We start from the raw sequence: 23,932 nt of genomic DNA on the forward strand, positions 1-23,932 counted from the left end.
CAACCATGATCAAGTGGGCATCATCCCTGAGATGCAAGGCTGGTTCAACATACGCAAATCAATAAATGTAATCCAGCATATAAACAGAACCAAAGACAAAAACCACATGATTATCTCAATAGGTGCATAAAACACCTTTGACAGAATTCAACAACACTTCATGCTAAAAACTCTCAATAAATTAGGTATTGATAGAACATATCTCATAATAATAAGAGCTCTCTATGACAAACCCACAGCCAATATCATACTGAATAGACAAAAACTGGAAGCATTCCCTTTGAAAACTGGCACAAGACAGGCATGCCCTCTCTCACCACTCCTATTCAACATAGTGTTGGAAGTTCTGGCCAGGGCAATCAGGCAGGAGAAGGGAATAAAAGGTATTCAATTAGGAAAAGAGGAAATCAAATTGTCCCTGTTTGCAGATGACATGATTGTATATCTAGAAAGCCCCATTATCTCAGCCCAAAATCTCCTTAAGCTGATAAGCAAGTTCAGCAGTCTCAGGATACAAAATCAATGTACAAAAATCACAAGCATTCTTATACACCAATAAAAGACAAACAGAGAGCCAAATCATGAGGGAACTCCCATTCACAATTGTTTCAAAGAGAATAAAATACCTAGGAATCCAACTTACAAGGGATGTGAAGGACCTCTTCAAGGAGGACTACAAATCATTGCTCAATGAAATAAAAGACGATACAAACAAATGGAAGAACATTCCATGCTCATGGGTAGGAAGAATCAATATCGTGAAAATGGCCATACTGCCCAAGGTAATTTATAGATTCAATGCCATCCCCATCAAGATACCAATGACTTTCTTCACAGAATTGGAAAAAACCACTTTAAAGTTCATATGGAACCAAAAAAGATCCCGCATTGCCAAGTCAATCCTAAGCCAAAAGAACAAAGCCGGAGGCGTCACACTACCTGACTTCAAACTATACCACAAGGCTACAGTAACCAAAACAGCATGGTACACGTACCAAAACAGAGACATAGATTAATGGAACAGAACAGAGCCCTCAGAAATAATGCCACTTATCTACAGCCATCTGATCTTTGACAAACATGACAAAAACAAGCAATGGGGAAAGGATTCCCTATTTAATAAATGGTGCTGGGAAAACTGGCTAGCCATATGTAGAAAGCTGAACCTGGATCCCTTCCTTACACCTTATACAAAAATTAATCCAAGGTGGATAAAATACTTACATGTTAGACCTAAAACCATAAAAACCCTAGAAGAAAACCTAGGCAACACCATTCAACACATAGGCATGGGCAAGGACTTCATGTCTAAAACACCAAAAGCAATGGTAACAAAAGCCAAAATTGACAAATGGGATCTAATCAAACTAAAGAGCTTCTGCACAGCAAAAGAAACTACCATCAGAGTGAACAGGCAACCTGCAGAATGGGAGAAAATTTTTGCAACCTACTCATCTGACAAAGGGCTAATATCCAGAATCTACAATGAACTCAAACAAACTGACAAAACAAACAAACAAACAAACAAACAGAAACATCAAAAAGTGGGCAAAGGATATGAACAGACACTTCTCAAATGAGGATATTTATGCAGCCAAAAAACACATGAAAAAATGCTCATCATCACTGGCCATCAGAGAAATGCAAATCAAAACCACAATGAGATATCATCTCACACCGGTTAAAATGGCGATCATTAAAAAGTCAGGAAACAACAGGTGCTGGAGAGGATGTGGAGAAATAGGAACACTTTTACAGTGTTGGTAGGACTGTAAACTAGTTCACCCATTGTGGAAGTCAGTGTGGTGATTCGTCAGGGATTTAGAACTAGGAATACCATTTGACCCAGCCATCCCATTATTGGGTATATACCCAAAGGACTATAAATCATGCTGCTATAAAGACACAAGCACACATATGTTTATTGTGACACTATTCACAATAGCAAAGACTTGGAACCAACACAAATGTCCAACAATGATAGACTGGATTAAGAAAATGTGGCACAGATACACCATGGAATACTATGCAGCCATAAAAAATGATGAGTTCATGTCCTTTGTAGGGACATGGATGAAGCTGGAAACCATCATTCTCAGCAAACTATCACAAGGACAAAAAACCAAACACTGCATTTTGTCACTCATAGGTGGGAATTGAACAATGGGAACACATGGACAAAGGAAGGGGAACATCACACTCTGGGGACTGTTGTGGGGTGGGGTGAGGGGTGAGGGATAGCCTTAGGAGATATACCTAATGCTAAATGACGAGTTAATGGGTGCAGGACACCAGCATGGCACGTGTATACATATGTAACAAACCTGCACGTTGTGCACATGTACCCTAAAACTTAAACTATAATAATAATAAAAAAGAAACAATAGATGCTGGCAAGGCTGTGGAGAAATAAAAACTTTTGCACTGTTGGTAGGAATGTTAATTAGTTCAATCATTGTGGAAGACAGTTTGGCAATTTTGCAAGGATCTAGAACCAGAAATACCATTTGACCCAGAAATCCCATTACTGGGAATATATCCAAAGGACTATAAATCATTCTATTATAAAGATGCATGCACGCGTATGTTTATAGTGGCACTATTCCCATTAGGAAAAACATGGAATCAATCCAAATGCCCATCAGTGATAGACTGGATAAAGAAAATGTGGTACATACACGCCGTGCAATACTGTGCAGCCACAAAAAGGAATGAGATCATGCCTTTTGCAGGGACATAAATGAATCTGGAAACCATCATCTTCAGCAAACTAATACAGGAACAGAAGACCAAACACCGCATGTTCTCACTCATAAGTGGGAGCTGAATAATGAGAACACCTGGACACAGGGAGGGGAACAACACACACTGGGGCCTGTCAGTGGGGACGGGGAGGGAGAGCATCAGGATAAATAGCTAAGGCATGTGGGGCTTAATACCTAGGCACCTAGGCGGTGGGTTGATAGGTACAGCAAATCATCATAGTGCACGTTTACCTACGTAACAAACCTGCATCTCCTGCACATGTATCCTTTAACTTAAAATAAAATTTAAAAAATAAAATAAAATAAAAAGAAAACAGAAGAGTGCTGAAAATTGGCTCACAGTTCCACAGCCTGTACAGCAAGCATGATACTGACATCTGCTCAGCTTCTGGGGAGGCCTCAGGAAACTTAACAATCATGGTGGAAGGGAAAGCAAGAGCAGGAGGAAGAGAGAGAGTTGGAAGGTCCTATACACTTTAACCAAGATCTCATGAGAACTCTATCACAAGAGCAGCGCTAGGGGGATTATGCTTATCCATTAGAAACTGCTCCCATGGACCAGCCACCTCCCAGCAGGCCCCATCTCCGACAGTGGGAACCACTGGAGGCTGCTCCCATGGACCAGCCACCTTCCTGCAGGCTCCGTCTCCGACACTAGGAACCACTGGAAACTGGTCCCATGGACTAGCCACCTCCCAGCAGGCCCCATCTCCGACACTGGGGATTACATTTCTATAGAAGTTTCCAATAATTTTGGAACACATACTAATAACATATTTATAAAAATACAGTCCAAAGTAGACCAAACACCATTCACTCTTCTATTTGAAAGTTTTCCCTCTATTCTAATGTCACAATCTCCAGCGTTATTAATCAGAATCCTGCATTTAAGGGCATCTGTTAAATTTTATAGCTGATTATAAAACCATCATTTAAAGAGGACCAAAATGAGTCCACAATTGTCTGTGGATGACAAAAACATTAAGGGCAACCACAGTTAAACACACGAACAACAGCCTTTAAAGTAGAATTTGCTGTAGAGCCTATTATGAGGGAGATATTTCTAGTTATTACCTCTTTTATTCTAAACCATGGAAAAAGGACCTATCAAATTAAGTCCTTCTAGAAGAGTGAAGGGCTCCTGGCAATGTTTTCTTTAATCCATGATGTGGGATAAAGGGAGTTTTGACTGATTATGAGGCAATGTATATACCACTAAAGTTTCAACACCCTGAAAGGGAAAAAAACGGGGGGAGAGAAGTCCTGGAAGAACCAGGTGGAGCCGTAGCAGAAGATGATTTCAATCCACTGACCCCTGAATTGTGGGCTGGTTGTACTGCATCGCTCTGTGACTTATGGTTCTGCCGCAACAAAGATCTAATTCCCAGGGTTATAGGAAAAGACACCTGCGGTACCCCTGAGGCACAGAGAAGGGATAAATCCAAACCTGACTTAAGTCTAGGGTTCTTAAACCACACAATCTTCTCACAAGGAGGACCTTAACTCTGAAGACACTGATTTTGGGCTGTTTCAAAGAAAGAAATTATAAATATGAGTGGGAAAGAGAACAATCTTCCCCATATCCAGCGGCAAAAAAAAAATGAGGGAAAGGGAAGGAAGGAAGGAGGGAAGGAAGGAGAGAGGGAAGGAAGGAAGGAAGTAGGGAGGGAGGTAGGGATGGAAGGAAGGAAGGAAGGAGAGAGGGAAGGAAGGAATGAAGGAAGGAAGGAGAGAGGGAAGGAGGGCAGGAAGGAAGGAAAGAAGGAAGAGAGGGAAGGAAGGAGGGAGGGAAGGCAGGAAGGAGAGAGGGAAGGAAGGAAGGCAGGAAGGAAGAAAGGAAGGAAAGAGGAAGGAAAGATGGAAAGAAGGAAGGAAGGGAAGGAACTTGGATATGCACAAAAACATAATTTAAATTAAAACGGAAGTCTATCATCTGACCTAACTGGAAATGTACTATTTTCTAAAACAATTTATACAGTCCAAAGATGAAAGGGTGCTGATTGGTATTTGTAACTCTCCAGCATATATTCTGAATCACTTTTAACATCTGCTGAAATCTACCAATTGGCATACCTTCACAATCTTAATCAATACTGGAGCTCAAACTTTGTTATACCTGAGATTTCACTAAATTTAAACAATTGCATCCCCTAATCCTAGCAGAGTAACTGCATATAGAATAGAGGACACATATTTATACCTCACATTTGTTACCTTGACTGAATTTCCCGTAGTCATAGAAACCTTTGTCCCTAGGGGACTTGGATGCTCTGTCCTAATGAGTAACAAATTGATATTAAATCATTTGCACTTACACATTGACTTCCCCAAATGTAACCTTACAGAACTCCCTCTCCTGTTTTTTTTAATTTGATTTATTTTTCATTTTTCATTTTTTTAGAGATGAGGTTTTGCTCCACTACCCCAGCTGAATGAAGTGTGGTGGCACAATCATAGCTCACTGCTGCCTTGAACTCCTGGGCTCAAGCAATCCTCCCATTTTAGCCTTCCAAGTAGCTGGGATTACAGGCATGCACCAACACAGCCAATTAAAAAAAAATTATAGAAGTGGAGTCTTGCTATGTTGCCTAGGCTGGTCTCTAACTTCTGGCCTTAAGCAATCCTTCTGCCTTGGCCTCCCAAAGTGCTAGGATTACAGGTGTGAGCCACCGTGCCCAGCCTCCCCATCTTGATAAATTAGCAAATATGGTCCAACATAAATTACAACGTGACTTCAAATAAATAAAACTTATTATATAAGACGTAATTAATTAGTGAAGGAGTGATAATTCTTATTGCTTCAAGGTTTAGCAGTAGAATTTGGCCTGTTCTTAAACCTGCAAATAATAAATGGTGTTTCACAGTGGATTGCTGTAATGTGACTGCAGTGCTCCCATCCATTAAGGCCCTCGTACCCAATGCCTAATGTTGTGGTTAATTTTTCTTTTTATTTCAATAGGTTTTTGGGGAATATGATGGGTTTTTTTATTTCAATAGGTTTTTGGGAAACAGGTGGTGTTTGGTTACGGGAATAAGTTCTTTAGTGGCGATTTCTGAGATTTGTGCTGCACCTATCACCCAAGCAGTGTACACTGTACCCAATGTGTAGTGTTTTATTCCTCACTGCACCCACCCCACCACTGCCAGCCTTTCCCTGAGACCTCGAAGACCATTGTATCATTCTTATGCCTTTGCATCCTCATAGCTTAGCTCTCACTTATGAATGAGAACATACAATGTTTGGTTTTCCATACCTAAGTTGCTTCACTTAGAATAATGGTGTCCAGTTTCATCCAGGTTGCTGTGAATGCATTATTTCATTCCATCTTATGGCTGAGTAGTATTCCATGTGGTAAATATTTATACCACATTTTCTTTATCCACTTACTGATTGATGGGCATTTAGGCTGGTTTCAAATTCTTCCAGTTGCATATTGTGCTGCTATAAACATGCATGTGCAAGTATCTTTTTCATGTAATGATTTATTTTCCTCTGAGTAGGTACCCAGGAGTGGAATTACTGGATCAAATGATAGATCTGCTTTTAGTTCTTTGGAAATCTCCTCACTGTTTTCCATAGCTGTTGTACTAGCTTACATTCCCTCCAAAAAGTGTAAAAGTGTTCCCTTTTTACCACATCCATGCCAACATCTATTAGTTTTTGATTTTTTGATTATGACCATTCTTGCAGGAGTGAAGGGGTATCATATTGTATTGTGGTTTTGATTTGCATTTCCCAGATAATTAGTTATGTTGAGCATATTTTCATGTGTTTGTTGGCCAGTTGCTTATCTTCTCTTGAGAATTGTCTGTTCATGTCCTTAGCCCACTTTTTGATGGGATGTTTTTCTTGCTGGTTTGTTTGAGTTCCTTGCAGATTCTGGGTATTAGTCCTTTAATCAGAAGTACAGATTGCAAAGATTTTCTCCCACGCTGTAGGTTATCTGTTTACTCTGCTGATTATTTCTCTTACTGCGCAGAAGCCTTTGAGTTTAATTAAGTCTCATCTATTTATCTTTGTTTTAGTTGCTTTTGCTTTTTGGGTTATTGGTCATGAAGTCTTTGACTAAGCCAATGTCTAGAAGGGTTTTTCCAATGTTGTCTTCTATAATTTTTATGGTTTCAGGTATTAGATTTAAGTCCTTGATCCATCTTGAGTTGATTTTTGAATAGGATGAGAAATGAGCATCCACTTTCATTCTTCTATGTGTGGCTTGCCATTTATCTCAGCACCATTTGTTGAATAGGGTATTCTTTCTCTGCTTTATGTTTTTGTTTGTTTTGTTGAAGATTAGATGACTGTAAGTATTTGGCTTTATTTCTGGGTTCTCTATTATGTTCCATTGATCTATATGGCTATTTTTATACCAGTACCATGCTGTTTTGGTGACTATGGCCTTCTAGTATAGTTTGAAGTCGGCTTCTAGATTTGTTATTTTTGCTTAGTCTTGCTTTGGCTATACAGGCTCTTTTTTGGTTCTAGGCTTTTATTACCTTAAGGTATGTCCCTTCTATATCTTTTTTAGTTCCATGTGAATTTTTGTAGTTTTGTGAAGACTGATGTTGGTACTTTAATGGGGATTGCATTGAGTTTGTAGATTGCTTTTGGCAGTATGGTATTTTCACAATATTGATTTTACCCATCCGTGAGCATGGGATATGTTTCCATTTGTTTGTATCTATGATTTCTATCAGCAGTGTTTTGTAGTTGTCCTTGTAGAGGTCTTTTGTCTCTTTGGTTAAGTATTCCGGATATAATTAAGATTTTGTCTGCAAAGATTGCATGCAATTGACAATTATAGGAATATACTATTATAATTATAGGAATTATAATATTCCTAAGGTTTTTATTGCAGCTATTGTAAAAGGGGGTGAGTTTTTTATTTAATTCTCAGCTTGTTCACTATTACTGTATAGCAGAGCCACTGACTTGTGTACATTAATTTTGTATCCTGAAACTTTGCTGAATTCATTTACCAGTTCTAGTAGCTTTTGGGATGAGTCTTTAGGGTTTTCTAGGTATACGATCATGTCATCAGCAAAGAGTGACAGTTCGATTTCCTCTTTACCGATTTGGATGCCCTTTATTTCTCTTATCTGATTGCTCTGGTGAGGACTTCTAGTACTGTGTTGAATAGAAGTGGTGAAAGTTGGCATCATTGTCTTGTTCCAGTTCTCAGGGGGAATGCTTTCAACTTTTCCCCATTCCATATAATGTTGGCTGTGTTTGTCATATATGGCTTTTATTACCTTAAGGTATGTCCCTTTGATGTTGATTTTGCTGAGGGTTTTAATCATAAAGGGATTCTGGATTTTGTCAAATGCTTTTTCTATGTCAATTTTGCTGAGGGTTTTAGGCATAAAGGGATGCTAGATTTTGTCAAATCCTTTTTCTGCATGTATTGAGATGATCATGTGATTTTTGTTTTTAATTCTGTTTATATGGTGTATCACATTTATTGACTTGCAGATGTTTAACCATCCTGCATCCCTGATTTGTCCTCAGATCGTATACATCTTTCGCCTTATGATGGTTAATTTTATTTGCCAAGTTGAGTTGCCTAGATATTTGGTTAAACACTCTGGATGTGTCTGTGAGGGTGTTCCTTGATGAGACAAACATTTGAATATGTAGACTTAGTAAAGTAGTTGCCCTCCCCAGTGTGAGTGGGCCTCATCCAATCCATTAAAACCCAAATAAAACACAAGGGTAGAGGAAGAGAGAATTCACTCTCTGATGATTTCAGAGCTGAGACGTAGATCTTCTCTCGCCTTTGAAGTCAGACGTGGACTGTAACTTACGCCATCAGCTTTCCTGGTTCTCAGGACTTTGGGCTTGGACTGGAACTCCAACATTGGCAGTCCTGGGTCTCCAGCTTGCTGACTGCAGGTCCTGGGACTTCTTAGCCTTCATAACCACATGAGCCAATTCCTTACAATAAACCTATATATATTCATGCAACTGATAAATATTTTGTTGTTACAGATTTGGCTACCATCTTTTTGTGCCTATTTTAACAGAGTCTCAGTCATAGCCTGCCTTCATCTCTGAAGGGACCAGGCGACCCACGGAGTGCCTCGGCAGCCTTGTTATTGCATGCAATCTTCACAGACAAGATCTCACTGCAACCACCTTTCTACAGGAGCACAGGTGTGACATTATACTGATGACGTCATTCTCAGAGAAAATTCATTTTATGCACTAAGGACACACAGATACAAGGAGGCTTACACAAAGGGAATGGACCTTTCCACAACACAGATGTGCAAGGCCCTGCCACTTTGCTTCAATTCCTGAAAATTCCTTGGTAAACATGGGGCTGCTCTATTCCTGACACTTTCAAGAAATAGTTATTGATCTTCTCAGCGTCCACAATGTTAATACAAACCCAATATTCTATAATTTGTGTTTTGTTTTTTGGAGGCACAGTCTTGCTCTGTCACCCAGGCTGGTATGAAGTGGCACAATTTCAGCCCACTGCAGCCTTGACCTCCTGAGCTCTAGCAATCCTCCCATCTCGGCCTTCCAAGTAGCTAGGACTGCAGGTGTGTGCCACCACACTCAGCTAATTTTGTTTATTTTTTTGTAGAGAAAAGGTCTCGCTATGTTACCCAGACTGGTCTCAAACTCCTGGGCTGAAGTGATCCTCTTACCTTGGCCTCCCAAAGTTCTGGGATTACAGGTGTCAGCCACTGTTCCCAGCCCTTTAATTCTTTACTTGGGGTTCAGATGACAACATATTTCTTATTTACAAATCTTACTTAATCTCACTGATGCTGTCTGTCATTGGCTAACTGACCTACCTTGAATGAAGCCTCCTCCAACAAGTCTGGAATCTGTCCGAATCTAAATTAACAGGTGCTCCTATGAATTCCCTCAGAGAACACACTGTGGATGCTTTAGCAACCTCTTCCCATGCCTCCTGAAGTATCTGGGTTGCATATGGTGGCCATAAGTAGTCCATGGGCTTCTGATGTAAAAAACAAACCTGCCCCTTTTCACTCTGTTCTGTACAGCATCAGGGCAGTGATTGCTGACCACATACTAGACCCTCTGGAAACAGAGGGCTCTGCATCCAGGTCCACGAGCCTTCATGCCCATCTGGCCATCAGGCCTTGGGAAGCAGCACCCCACAGCCTTGGCACAGCTGCAGAGACTTCCTTGCCTCAGGATGGAGTCAAACCTGGACCCACTGCCATTCTCATCTGCAGGAAACACTGGCCTCCTTCATCCTCAGGCTGTGTTGCTGGAAGTCACCCATCTCTGAGGCCCCTTGGGATTGACTGAGTGACCAGCAGTGAAGTTCGTCCACCTTCTGAATGGATGCCATCATCTGACGTGATGGAGCTCAGTGGCATGCTGCTGCCTTCCCTCCCTTAGCCAGGATGTCCCTGATAAAGGATGACACCTAAGCCTCAGCACAACTGGCCAAACTTGAGGTGGTCATCTCAGCACTGATGCTGGGCCAACAATTAGCCCCATTTGTACATTTTTACAAATTTTTGGCAATTGCCAAGAATTATCCACCTTCCCTCCCCATTGAATTAAAGAAACTTCTTGCCTCATGGATACTCAGAATACAATCAAGGTAACAGATGCTTTTTTTTTTTTAACGAAGGACACAGTACGGTTCTCACAGGGACACTCCTTATCCCCTGCAGAGTTCCTGACACTACTGATGGTGACCAAGGTAACATTTCATCAGAAAACACAGTGCTAGCCTTGTGAAAGTGTCTAGTAGGGCTTCCACTGCCCCTATAGGCTGCAGGCAGCTGCTTTAGTTGAGAGATAGACTGAGCTCCTCAAAGAATTCCTATTTAAGTTACAAAGCAGCGAGTGGATGCCCTGCTGGGTTCCACTGTTGCCACAGGCTTTGATTACTCTAAGTTCATGCTTCTTAGGAAAGTGCACTTTTTACACCAATGCTACACAGTTCCCTCAGTTGCCTTTACTGGACATCAAGGAGTTCACATATTTGACAACCATTCAGTCCTGGACTGTCCAAGGGGTGGAGCTAGCTCCGTACAGGAAGCTGCCTGCTGCGTGTGGATCAGTAATATCAGACTTGCCCAACAACTCACTGGAGACATGAAAACCAATGCATGGGGGATGCATGAAGCCACCCAAATAATTATGAACACGCTTGTGCTGCCAGAGACCCGAGATCTCTAAACCAATGCATGGGGAATGCATGACATCACCCAAATATTTACAAACACGCTTATTCTGCCAGAGACCCCAGATCACTTTTCCTGCCTCCTGCTAAATAAATGGGGGCAGTAGCTTTGCATCGGCTTCCACATTACATTACTCATAACTGTGGCCTTCCTAATCTCTCATGTCCCTAAGCACTTATTACAATGTCTCAGCAGCTTTCTCTCAGCCTCTCAAAATATTAGTCATTACGAAAATAAATGATGTTAAAGCATCAGGGGTCAATTGTATTGTGACACCTAAAATTTCATGCAGCACCCCACCATTCCTCAGCCTAATAGCTTTCATGACCCCACCAGACTGCAAAACTCTGAATTAGTCAAGCACATCCCTGAAGGGATGAGGGGTTACCCCACCCTCGGATTTCTACCAAGCCTGCCTCCCACACCCTCTGTTCCAGAGTACAACCCTGGGTAGACCTGCATAAATGCAGTGTCATCCCCCACTGGGCTGAGTATGTGTGACGAGTAAATTACTGGGAATTTCGTCTGCTCAGTGTTTGTTTTGTCTGCAGCCATTCCCAGAATTCTAGGGCAAGACTAGCTTCTTCGCCAATGGGGTGGACAGGAAGGAACCCGAGTGGGAATTGCCTTTTTAAAAAAATCCCTTCCCAACCTCTTAATTATGTAATGCATGCATTTTTATAGCCTTTTTGGTCATTCTATTACCTGAGGTCAGCCACTGATATTTAATCCACCCTTAGCCTCGGAGGAGGGCAGAGGAGCACTGGTCATATTGATTTCGCTAGCGGTGACATGATTTCCTCCTGTGCCACTCAAATTCTCTCCTTCTTTAACTTGATGCTCAGTAGGTTGTGTTTACTCGTCTTTGCAGATTGTTAGGAAGATGAGAATCAGCTTTCATTTTTGTTGTTGCCATAGAGAAGACTCCATGGTAATCTTTATTTGCACAATCAACTTTTTCTTTTCCCCCAGAAATTGCAAATTCTTATGTGAGAGACAGCTTTCTGGAGTCTGCAAACATAGATTATCGTCTCCCTTTTGATGGTAAATTTCTTATATCCCCGCCAACAATAAAATACTTACATATAATTTTGGCATGGCATATTGATTGCCAACTACACGTAAGAATATTCCTTGATTTTAAATCTAGACTAATTATGAAAATTAGGGTAGTCACAAAAAATTATTGTGTACAAATTTATAGACCTTAGGATTAAATGAGTTACTATTAACTAATATTTATTGTGCAGTCAGTGTATGGCAGAAGCTTACTATGTACTATTTCATTTTATACTTAAAACAATATTCTATGCAAAATGCTATAATTTCCCCATGCCTCCATTTGGACATGATAAAACTGGGTCTTGTAAAGTTTTCAACCCAGAGTTCTCTGCTTAGTAAGAAGTAGAAGTAAGTCTAAACCTAAGTCATCTGATTTCAGGCCTATATAGTTAAATGCTCTAAATGCAGCTGCCCATGGTGATGGTGACTATGAGAGCCTGTCACATGATGTAGGACAGTGCTTCCCTGTAACGTGTGCAAGATTCCTGTGATGATGGTGACTGTGAGAGCCTGTCACATATGATGTAGGACAGTGCTTCCCTGTAACCTGCACAGGATTTCCGTGATGATGGTGACTATGAGAGCCTGTGACATATGATGTAGGACAGTGCTTCCCTGTAACGTGTGCAAGATTCCGGTGATGATGGTGACTATGAGAGCCTGTCAGATACGATGCAGGACAGTTCTTTCCTGTAACATGCACAAGATTCCCGTGATGATAGTGATTATGAGAGCCTGTCACATATGATGTAGGACAGTGCTTCCTTGTAACATGAGCAAGATTGCCATGACTGTGGTCATGGGAATGGTGACTATGAGAGCCTGTCACATATGATGTAGGACAGTGCTTCTCTGTAACATGCGTGAGATTCCCGTGATGATGGTGACTATGAGAGCCTGTCAGATGCTATGTAGGACAGTGCTTACCTTTAACATGCACAAGATTCCCGTGATGATGGTGACTATGAGAGCCTGTCACATATGATGTAGGACAGTGCTTCCCTGTAACATGAACAAGATTCACCCTGGAATCTTATTAAAATGCAAACTCATAGACCACACTTTGACTAGCTAAGACAAGAGCATTTAAATGGATGTCCAGGTGACAGTGCTAAGATCCTACTGTTCATGTGGGCACTGGCTCACCATATGAACGAAACTTAGGACCTCCAGTTCCTGCTGGAAAAGAAATACAGATACGTAGGATGTGACTGTGCATATGGAATATCTGTTGTGTTCTCGACATTGTACTAGATACTCGAGATAAAAAGTCAAATATCCCTTGCCTCTTTCTGAAAGGAGCTTCGTACACAGTGGCTTCTGACTGCAGTGTATATTTTCTCTTCTGTCCTGGGTGGGTGAGCTCTATCTCAATGTTGGTAACTGAACACCACCCAGTGGGTTTGACGGGGGAGACCATAGCTGACTGTGCTTCCACATAGCTATGACCATAGCATATCTCATGATGCCATTTCCCCCTTGTCAAAAGGCTCCCTCCAGTATCATACACACTCTTCATGATTATAAATTCTTCCTCCTTCCACTAAATGTTCCCAAATCTTGCAAAGATAAAAACATAAACCACATTCTTGTCATATTAGTTATATATTAATGATGAAAATTCCTTACTTTTCCTTCTTCTTTTTTTTTTTTTTTTTTTTTGCGAGGGAGTCTCGCTCTGTTCCCAGGCTGGAGTGCAGTGGAGCGATCTCGGTCCACTGCAAGCTCCGCCTCCCAGGTTCATGCCATTCTCCTGCCTCAGCCTTCCGAGTAGCTGGGACTACAGGCACCCACCACCACACCTGGCTAATTTTTTTGTATTTTTGGTGGAGACGGGGTTTCACCATGTTAGCTAGGATGGTCTTGATCTCCTGACCTTGTGATCCGCAAGCCTCTGCCTCCCAAAGTGCTGGGATTACAGGCATGAGCCACCGCACCCAGACCAAGTTCCTTACTTTTCATGTGTTTAATATTTTTTCCCAAAATATATAATATATTGATTAAGAATAAATTTTAGCCATGCACATCTATTACAAACTTCATGATATACTTTGCTATTTTTATATTTCTTATACTCTTATAAAATGTGTGTTCTGGACTCACGTTGGCTTCCATTTCTTCCCTCTGGCTTCTATTATTTTAGGCTATGAGCAGAGATGGATGAGGTGGCTACTGTAATGGATCAAGGCTATGAGCAGAGATGGATGAGGCATCGGCTGTAGTGGATTAAGGCTATGAGGATTTTGTGAAGTAGGATGTTAAATCTGTAAATGTCAGAATGAATCCAAACTTACCAATGCAAAATTGGATTGTAAAACAGCTCAAAAAAGACCGAAAACACAGCTCTACACTTTAGGAGGCTGAGGCAGGCAGATTGCTTAAGTTCAAGAGTTGGAGACAAGTCTAGGAAACATGGAAAAACCGTCTCTACAAAAAATATATATTTTTAATTAGCTGGGTATGGTGGTATGAGCCAGTGGTCCTAGCTTTTCAGGAGGCTGAGGTGAGAGGATTGCTTGAGCCCAGAAGGTAGAGGCTGCAGTGAGCTCTGATCATGCCACTGCATTCCAGCCTAGGTGACAGAGTGAGACCCGTCTCAAAAACAAACAAACAAAAATAACAAACAAAAACAGCTCTAAACGAAAGTGGCTAGAAAAGTAGCTCAAGTTGTTCCTGTCTGGTTAAATAGAAACATAAACGAATTACTTATGTGCCCCAGTGGCTTCATAATGCTGAGAGCAAAGTCAATTTTTCTAGCAGGTTCTAGAAAACTTTATCATATCATGGGGTTCAATGAAAATATCAAATCATAAATATAATAATCAAATCTGAAAGTGAATCTAGTTTCAAAGACCTCAAAAGCCAGTGTGTAGGAAGCTCTTTTCAGATAGAGACAAGGGATTATTTGACTTCTTATCTCTGTTGTCTAGCACAATGTCCAGAACACAACAGATATTCCATATGCACAGTCACATCCTATGTATGTGTATTTCTTTTCCAGCAAGGACTAGAGGTCCTAAGCTTTGTTTATATGGTGAGCCAGTGCCCAGATAAGCAGGAGAATCTTAGCACAGTCACCTACACACTTATTTCAATGCTCTGGCCCCTTATCCAAGCTAGTCAAAGTGTGGTCTATGGTTTTTCATTGCAATGGATCCCCGGGTGAATCTTGCGTCTGTCAAAGGAGGAGAAGCACTGCCCTCAAAATATAGAAAAGGTGAACTAATTTATCCAGGCAGCCTGGCTATTTATTTATGTATTTATTTATCTTGATGGGAAGATTCAAATTGACATGCACAATCACCCTCACAAGGATTTCAGGTAAAAAAAAAAACAAAGGTTTAGATATCAGATGTGTTTTACAATTACCGCACCAGTCTTTTTACTACAGAATCTAGTAGCATATTTCCAATAGATCTGGGTGAAAATTTCTATCTCATGGTCTTCTGTCAGTATTCTTAAAATTTGATACTCTATTAGTGGCCAAATTGAATCTCTTACAGACATCTCACTCAAACTGCAGTCATACTTTCCAATAGGCTCGATAAAAATCCTTCTTCTGGAGCAATCTGATATATTTATCCACCTCTTCAGACACTTAGGTAAGTATAATAATACAAGTTTTGTGTGTGTGTGTGTGTATTGTGTACCTGGTGGCCTCTTGTCCAGTTTGTGCAACACCTGACGCTGAGGCAAGTTTAATGTAAATAACGTCCAGCAATGTTAGAAATGTTGACTTTTATTTGCCCATCAGGGAAAAAAAGGTGAATGTTATTGTAGAGGAAATTTTCATTCTGGAAAAAATGCCTACTGATTGAATGTTACTTTCATGCTTTCCACAGATATTATACACAGATATTATATTGCAAGGATTATGTTTCAAAGTCATCAAAAATAGAAAATACATTTTATATTTCTAGCTGAAAATAATAACAGTAATTAGCCTACCTTTGGGGAAATATGATAAAAATACTAATGACCATCACAACTCAGTAAAAGCATAAAATGTGCAATGATTTAAACTACATGTTCTTTCTATGAATCTGCGTAGAAATGTAGACACATTTGATACATGCTATTTAAAGTCTGAGTGCTTTGGTAAATGATTCATCTATAGGTTGAAGGGATTACTTTTATCTGCCTTCATAGTGAGAATTAGATTTCTGTTCTTTATAAAGCAGGGAATACAGATTGTGCATGGAGTAAAAGCATTCAATCCTTATTAATAATGATGGTAGCTGCGCTGCAGAAAAGAAAGCCTGTCAGAGTAACGTGTTCAGTTTTACATCATAATCAGATTGTGTCGATCTCTGTTGAAGGCAGAATTAAAAACGCCTTCAACACTTTTAAAATAATAGATGAAAAACATCTCAAAGTCACTTTTAAAATTTGAATTGACGATTCCACATAACAGGAAAAGGACCAGGACATCTTAAATACTTCACGATGGAAGTGATGTTTTAAGTGTAATTTCATCAAGGAGAAGTTTTTCCAGAAAGTCTTTTGACCTCAGTAAGAAGCTTATTTACTCTGGTAAATAGTTTCTAGTAAGATGAGAAAGACTTGATTTTTTAAAAACAATTAAAAATTTACATTGTTTAATCTAATGTTGTGATTTCGAAATTACTACTTTTGCCCTTATAGTTACGCATGTGTATTTATATGCATTTTCTTAGCTCATTCAAACGCCAATAAAATACTTTACCATCCAGGCCCCTTAAAAGCCAAATTAATTTCTAAAAGTGAGGATTGTGTGTATGCTGTGAGGTGTGCGCAGGTGTATGCGTGTGATGTGTATGTATGGTGAGTGTATGTGGTCTGTGTGTGTAGTAGGTTCATGGGGTATGTGTGTGGTGTGTATTGTGGGTGTTATGTGTGTATACTGTGTGTAGTTTGTGGGTGGTGCATGGTGTGTATATGTGCTGTGTTTGTGGTGTATGTGTGTGTAGTGTGTGTATACTATGTGTGGTGTGGTGTGCGTGTGGTATGTGTGTGTACAATGTGTTGTGTATGTGATGTGTATGTATGGTGCTGGGTGTGTGTGCACTGTAGTGTTTGATGTGTGATGAGTGTAGAATGTGTGGTGTGTGTGTGCACAGTGTGTGTGTTGTGTGTATGTGATGTGTGTTCTCTGTGTGTGTGGTGCTATATATACGTGTGCAGTGTTTGGGGAGTATGTGTGGGGTGTGTGTTTGATGTGTGTGGGGAGTATGGGGTGTGTGTGGTGCTGTATGTGTATGTTGTGTGTGTAGTAGATTCGTGTGTGTGGTGTAGTGTGTGCAGTGTGTGGGGGGTATGCGTGTGTGCACATTGTGCAGTGTGTGGTGTGGGGATGTGCGTACATGTGCACATGGTGTGTGTGCAGTGTGTGTGGTGTCTGGGGTGTGTGTGTGCACATGGTGTGGTGTGTGTATGTGCACCTGGTCTGTGCGCAATGTGTGTGGTGTGTGTGGGGGTGTGTGCGTGTGCACATGGTGTGTGTGCAATGTGTGGTGTCTGTGGTGTGTGTGCGTGCACGTGGTGTGTGTGCAGTGTGTGGTGTGTGTGCATGTATACATGGTGTGCAGTGTGTGTGATGTCTGTGTGTGGTGTGTGTGCGTGTGTACATGGTGTGTGTGCAGTGTGTGGTGTGTGGTGGTGTGTGTGCGTGTATGCATGGTGTGCTGTGTGCAGTGTGTGTTGTGTCTGTGTGGTGTATGTGTGGGGCATGTGTGCTTGTGTACACAGTGTGTGTGGCGTGTATGTGGTGTGCGGATGTACACATGGTGTGGCATGTGCAGTGTGGTGGGGTGTGTGTGCAGTGTGTGGTGTCTGTGTGTGGGGTGTGTGTACACATGGCGTGGTGTGTGCGGTGTGTGGTCTGTGGGGTGTGTGCGTGTGCACATGGTGTGTGTGTGCATTGTGGTGTCTGTGTGGGCTGTGTATGCGTGCACATGGTGTGTGTGCAGTGTGTGTGTGGTGTGTGTGCCCATGGTGTGTGTAGTGTGTGGTGTGCGCATGTGCACATGTGTGTGCAATGTGTGGTGTGTTTGTGCACATGGTGTGTGTGCAGTGTGTGTGGTGTGTTTGTGCACATGGTGTGTGTGCAGTGTGGTGTCTGTGTGATATGTGTTCATGGGCTCCTGGTGTATGTGCAGTGTGTATGGTGTCTGGGTTGTGTGTGTGTGCAGTGCGTGGTGTGTGCAGTGGGTATGGTGTCTGTGTGGTGTGTGTATGTGCATTTTGTTTGGCGTCTGTATGGGGTGTGTGCCTGTGCACATGGTATGGTGTGTGCAGTGTGTTTGGTGTCTGGGGTGTGTGCATGTGCAGATGGTTATGTGCAGTGTGAGTGGTGTCTGTGTGGTGTGTGTGTGTGCAGTGTGTGTGGTGTCTGGTGTGTGTGTGTGCACATGGTGTGGTGTGTGCAGTGTGGTGTGTGGGCATGTGCCCATGGTGTGTGTGGAGTGAGTGTGGTGTGTGTGGGGTGTGCATGTGCACAGGGTGTGTGTGTAGTGTGCGTGGTCTGGTGTGTGCATCTGCACATGGTGTGTGCAGTGTGTGGTGTCTGGGGTGTGTGCGTGTGCACATGGAGTGTGCAGTGGGTGTGGTGTGTGTGCAGTGCGGGGGTTGTGTGTGCATGTGCACATGGTGTGTGTGCAGTGTGTGTGGTGTCTGGGGTGTGTGTGCATGTGTGTGGTGTCTGTGTGTGGGATGTGTATGCGTGTGTGTGGGGAAAAGAAAGAGATCAGACTGTTACTGTGTCTATGTAGAAAGAAGTAGACATAAGAGACTCCATTTTGTTCTGTACTAAGAAAAATTCTTCTGTCTTGAGAGGCTGTTAATCTGTAACCTTACCCCCAACCCTGTGCTCACAGAAACATGTGCTGTGTCAAGTCAAAGTTAAATGGATTAAGGGCTGTGCAGGATGTGCTTTGTTAAACAAACGCTTGAAGGCAGCATGCTTGTTAAGAGTCATCACCACTCCCTACTCTCAAGTACCCAGAGACACAAAACACTGCGGAAGGCCACAGGGACTTCTGCCTAGGAAAGCCAAGTATTGTCCAAGGTTTCTCCCCATGTGATAGTCTGAAATATGGCCTCGTGGGAAGGGAAAGACCTGACTGTCCCCCAGCCTGACACCGATAAAGGGTCTGTTCTGGGGAGGATTAGTAAAAGAGGAAGGCCTCTTTGCTGTTGAGATAAGAGGAAGGCATCTGTCTCCTGCTCCTCCCTGGGAAATGGAATGTCTGGGGGTAAAGCCCAATTGTATATTCCATCTACTGAGATAGGGGAAAATGGCCTTAGGGCTGGAGGTGGGACATGCTGGCAACAATACTGCTCTTTAAGGCATTGAAATGTTTATGTATATGAACATCAAAAGCACAGCACATTTTTCTTTACCTTGTTTATGATGCAGAGACATTTGTTCGTATGTTTTCCTGCTGACCCTCTCTCCACTATTACCCTATTGTCCTGCCACATCCCCCTCTCCGAGAAATGCCCGATAATGATCAATAAATACTAAGGAAACTCAGAGACTGGTGCCGGCGCGGGTTCTCCTTATGCTGAGCGCCGTTCCCCTGGGCCCACTTTTCTTTCTCTATACTTTGTCTCTGTGTCTCTTTCTTTCCTCAAGTGTCTTGTTCCACCCGATGAGAAACGCCCACAAGTGTGGAGGAGCAGGCCACCCCTTCACGTGTGCACAAGGTGTGTGTGCTGTTTGTGTGGTGTCTGTGTGTGTGGGGTGTGTGCGTGTGCACATGGTGTGGTGTGTGCAGTGTGTGTGTTATGAGTGACTGCTCTTAGCATGTGGACATCAGTCTTCCAGACCAGCTTTCTCCATGTGTCTGGGAACGTAAGAAACAAGTTTCTGCAATAATTGTTACACAACTTTTCCAGAGAGGGTCCAAATCTCTGTCGTGAGTGGGTGTCTGCGTCATTGCAGGAGGGAATGTGATGTCCTGGCTTGGCTCACACGCTCTGCGGGTTTAGGCAGGGCTCCTGCTGGATCCCTCACTGTGGCCAGTGAGGGAGGGCTCTGTTTCACCACAGGGAACCAGAAGGACTGGTGCGTGGGAAGACCAGGTAATCATAATGGTATTAATAATAGTGGTAATAATACTGTTTTATACATTGTATATGTCATAAGGATTTTAACTTTCATGTAACATAATTGTTGTAAAAATGTCCGCAGTTTGTTTTGTGCTATTTGCGTGGTGTTGAAATGTGTAAGAATTTACATTTTAGGTACGTTAGGTTTATTCCTCTTTATATGGTTTCTGTTTGAAATTTTGATTTTAGAAGACATTCATTCTCAAGGTCATAAAACACACACACATCTAATTTTATTTTCTCTCTTTTTTATTTTTTACACTTAATACTGGAATTAACTTTTATGTAAGGTGTGGGACAATGATTCAATTCTGTCTTTTTATATTCTCAAATCATTACCCAATATTTTAATACCATAAATGGAACAATCGCTCTGTTTTGTGGGTTTAAAATGTAGCCCTATTACTAGATAAAATTACACTCAATTTCTGTGTTCTTAATTCTCTTTCATTAATGTGTTTATTTTTGTGACATTTCAAATTTGTTTAATTTTGAATAGTGATAATAATCTTAAATATCTTATAGTAAATTTTATAATATTTGCTCTCATTGTGTGTGTGTTCAATATATGGATTTAAAATCACATGTTCTTGTTCAAAAATATTTTTCTTGGAATTTTTATTGGAATTTGAGCATATTTTTAAATGATTTACAGCAAACTAAAGAGCTAATATTATTGAGTCCTCTCCTCCAGAATGTGACATCCAAATTCCTCAAACCTCCCTTAATGCCATTTAGTCAGAATTAATATGTTAAATCAATATAAATTAGTATAAATGAGTATAACTAACGATTAAAATAAATTAATGTGTTTGGCTCCACGTTTCTGTCTTCTGCCTTCTATCACTGATGTTTTGTTCCTATCTTTCTTGTTCTCTATAGTTTCTTTTATTATGTCTTTTCCTGTCTTGTGATTTGAAAACTATATGACACATTATAATGTTTTAATTTTTCTAATTTTTTGTGTTTAATTTTAACTAATTTTATTTTTTAGAGAAGTGCAGATTCACAGCTAAACGGAGCAGAGAATACAGACTTCCCATATGTCCCTTCGCCCACACACAGCCTCCCCACTACAGCTTCCTGTCTCACAGGAGCACACCTGTGACAACCAGGAACCTACCTTGACCCTTCATTATCACTCAAATCTTACAGTGCACATTCACATTTACTCTTCACGTTGTACGTTCTGAGTCTTGACAAAAGTATAATGGCAACGGGATATTATTCACTGCTAACAGGAGATGAACTATCAAGCCACAAAAAAATACATGGAGGAAACTTAAATGCATATTGCTAAAAGAAGAAGCCAATCCGAAAAGTCTACGTACTGTTCGATTCCAATTATATGACGTTCTGGAAACGGTGAAACTATGGGAACAGTAGAAAGATCAGTGGTTGCCATGGACCAAGGGGAAGGAAGAGATGGATACACAGAGCACAGAGAATCTTCACGGCAGTAAAACCATTCTGTATGATACTGTAATGGTAGATATATACATTTGTAAAAATCTATCTTAACTTTTAATCTTTTAAATTACTTTTTTTTTTTTTTTGATGGAGTCTGTCGCAAGGCGGGAGAGCAGTGGCACGATCTCGGCTTACTGCAACTTCCGCCTCCCGGGTTCAAGCGATTCTCCTGCCTCAGACTCCCGAGTAGCTGGGACTACAGGTGCCTGCCACTGCACCCGGCTAATTTTTCTATTTTTAGTAGAGACTGGGTTCACCATCTTGGTCAGGCTGGTCTCGAACTCCTGATCTTGTGATCCACCTGCCTTGGCCTCCCAAAGTGCTGGGATTATAGGCGTCAGACACCACACCTGGCCGTTTTTGTTTTAAGAACTGCAGACAAGCTGGGTGCAGTGGCTCGAGCCTGTAATGGCTGCACTTTGGGAGGCTGAAGTGGCTGGATTGCTTGAGCCCTGGAGTTAAAGACGAGCTGGGCAACACAGTAAGATCCCGTCTCCACAAAAAAAAAGTATTAAAAAAAATAGCCAGGCATAGTGCTTCATGCCTGTAGTCCCAGCTACTCAGGAGGCTGTGGTAGAAAAATCACTTGACCCAGCAGTTGGAGGCTGCAGTGAGCTGTGATCATGCCACTGCACTCTGGCCTGGGCGACAGAGTGACACCCCATCTCAAAACAAAGAACAACTAAAAACCTACAAGCATACTCAGAGATATTGTGGGTTTGGTTCCAGACAACTGCAAAAAGGCAAATGTTACAACCAAAAACTTACAAGCACACCTCAGAGATAGTGTGGGTTTGGTTCCAGATCACTACAATAAGGCAAATGTTACAACCAAAAACCTACAAGCACACCTCAGAGATAGTGTGGGTTTGGTTCCAGACCACTGCAATAAGGCAAACGTTACAATCAAGTTAGTTGCATAAACATTTTTTCCCCAGTGCTTATAAAACTTATGCTTAAAACTATACTGTAGTCTAATGAGCATTTAATAATTAATAATTAGTAATTAATAGCATGTCTAAAAAACTGTGTACATACCTTAAGTTAAAATACGTCGGTGCTAAAAAATGCTAATGAATATCTGAGCCTTGCCAAGTCATAATCTTTTTGCTGGTGAGGGTCTTGCCTCTATATTGATGACTGCTGGCTAATCAGTGTGGGGGCTGCTGAAAGTTGGATGCCTGTGTCAATTTCTTCAAACAATGAAGTTTGTTCCTTTCACAAAAGATTTCCCTCTAGCATGTGATGATGTTTGACACCGTCTTATCAACAGTAGAACTTCTTTCAAAATTGGAGTAAACCCTCTCAAACCCTGCTGCTGCTTTATCAACTAGGTTTATGGAATATTCTAAATCCTTTGTTGTCATTTCAACAATGTTTACAGCATCTCCACCTGGATTAGATTCCATCTCAAGAAAATATTTTCTTTGCTCGTCCAGAAGAAGCAACTCCCTATTTGTTCAAGTTTCATCATGAGTTTACAGCAATTTCATCTCACCTTAAGGCCCTAATTCTAATTCTAGCAGTCTTGCGATTTCTACCACATCTGCAGGGACTTCCTCCACTGACATCCTGAGCCCTCAAAGTCATCCATGAGGGCTGGAATCAACTTCTTCCAAACTCCTGTTAATGTTAATATTTCAACCTCCTCCCATCAATCACAAATGTCCTTAATGGCACTTAAGGATTGCTATTAAGGACATTTGTGATTCACGGGAGGAGGTTCAAATATCATGAAAGGATTAATGGTGAATCCTTTCCAAAAGGTTTTCAATTCAGTTTATCCAGATTCATCAAAGAAATCACTATCTATGACAGCTATACCTTTACAAAATACATTTATTAATTAATAAAAACACTTGAAAGTCAAAACCACTCCTTGATCCACAGGCTGAAGGTAAATATTGTATTAACAGTCATGAAAATAACATTAATTTCCAAGTACATCTCCATCTAAGCTTCTGGGTAGCTAGGTGAATTGTCCATATCAGCAATCTTTTTTCCTTTTTCTTTTTCTTTACTTTTATTTTTTCTTTTTCTTTTTTTCTTTCTTTTTTTTTTTTGTTTGACGTAGTTTCCCTCTTGTTGCCCAGGCTTGAGTGCAGTGGTGCGGTCTCGGCTCACTGCAACCTCCGCCTCCAGGGTTCAAGCCATTCTTCTGCCTCAGCCTCCCTAGTGGCTGAAATTACAGGTACTACCACCATGCCTGGCTAATGTTTTTGTATTTTTGGTAAAGATGGGGTTTCATCATTTTGGCCAGGCTGGTCTTGAACTCCTGACCTCAGGTGATCCTCGGCCTCCCAAAGTGTAGGGATTACAGGTGTGAGCCACTATGCCTGACCAAGCAACAATCTTTTTAAAGGAAT

The 23,932-nt window shown here is 41.3% G+C and overlaps 1 protein-coding gene across 11 annotated transcripts in view; it reads left to right on the top strand.

Moving 5' to 3' along the window:
* Positions 1 to 23,299, top strand: part of LOC129532222 (protein FRG1-like) — a 55,235-nt gene extending 31,936 nt beyond the window's left edge. For 6 of the 11 annotated variants that reach the window (XM_055380772.2, XM_055380773.2, XM_055380774.2 and 3 more), the window contains one exon: positions 9,783 to 20,863. In XM_055380772.2, coding sequence (XP_055236747.1) covers positions 9,783 to 10,053 — 271 coding nt within the window. In that variant the 3' untranslated portion in view covers positions 10,054 to 20,863. The other 5 variants (XR_010129557.1, XR_010129556.1, XM_063694768.1 and 2 more) reach the window with 5 other exon arrangements.
* Positions 23,300 to 23,932: the final 633 nt, after the last annotated feature.

Source organism: Gorilla gorilla, chromosome 11, assembly GCF_029281585.2.
Source record: "Gorilla gorilla gorilla isolate KB3781 chromosome 11, NHGRI_mGorGor1-v2.1_pri, whole genome shotgun sequence".
Lineage (NCBI taxonomy): Eukaryota > Metazoa > Chordata > Mammalia > Primates > Hominidae > Gorilla > Gorilla gorilla.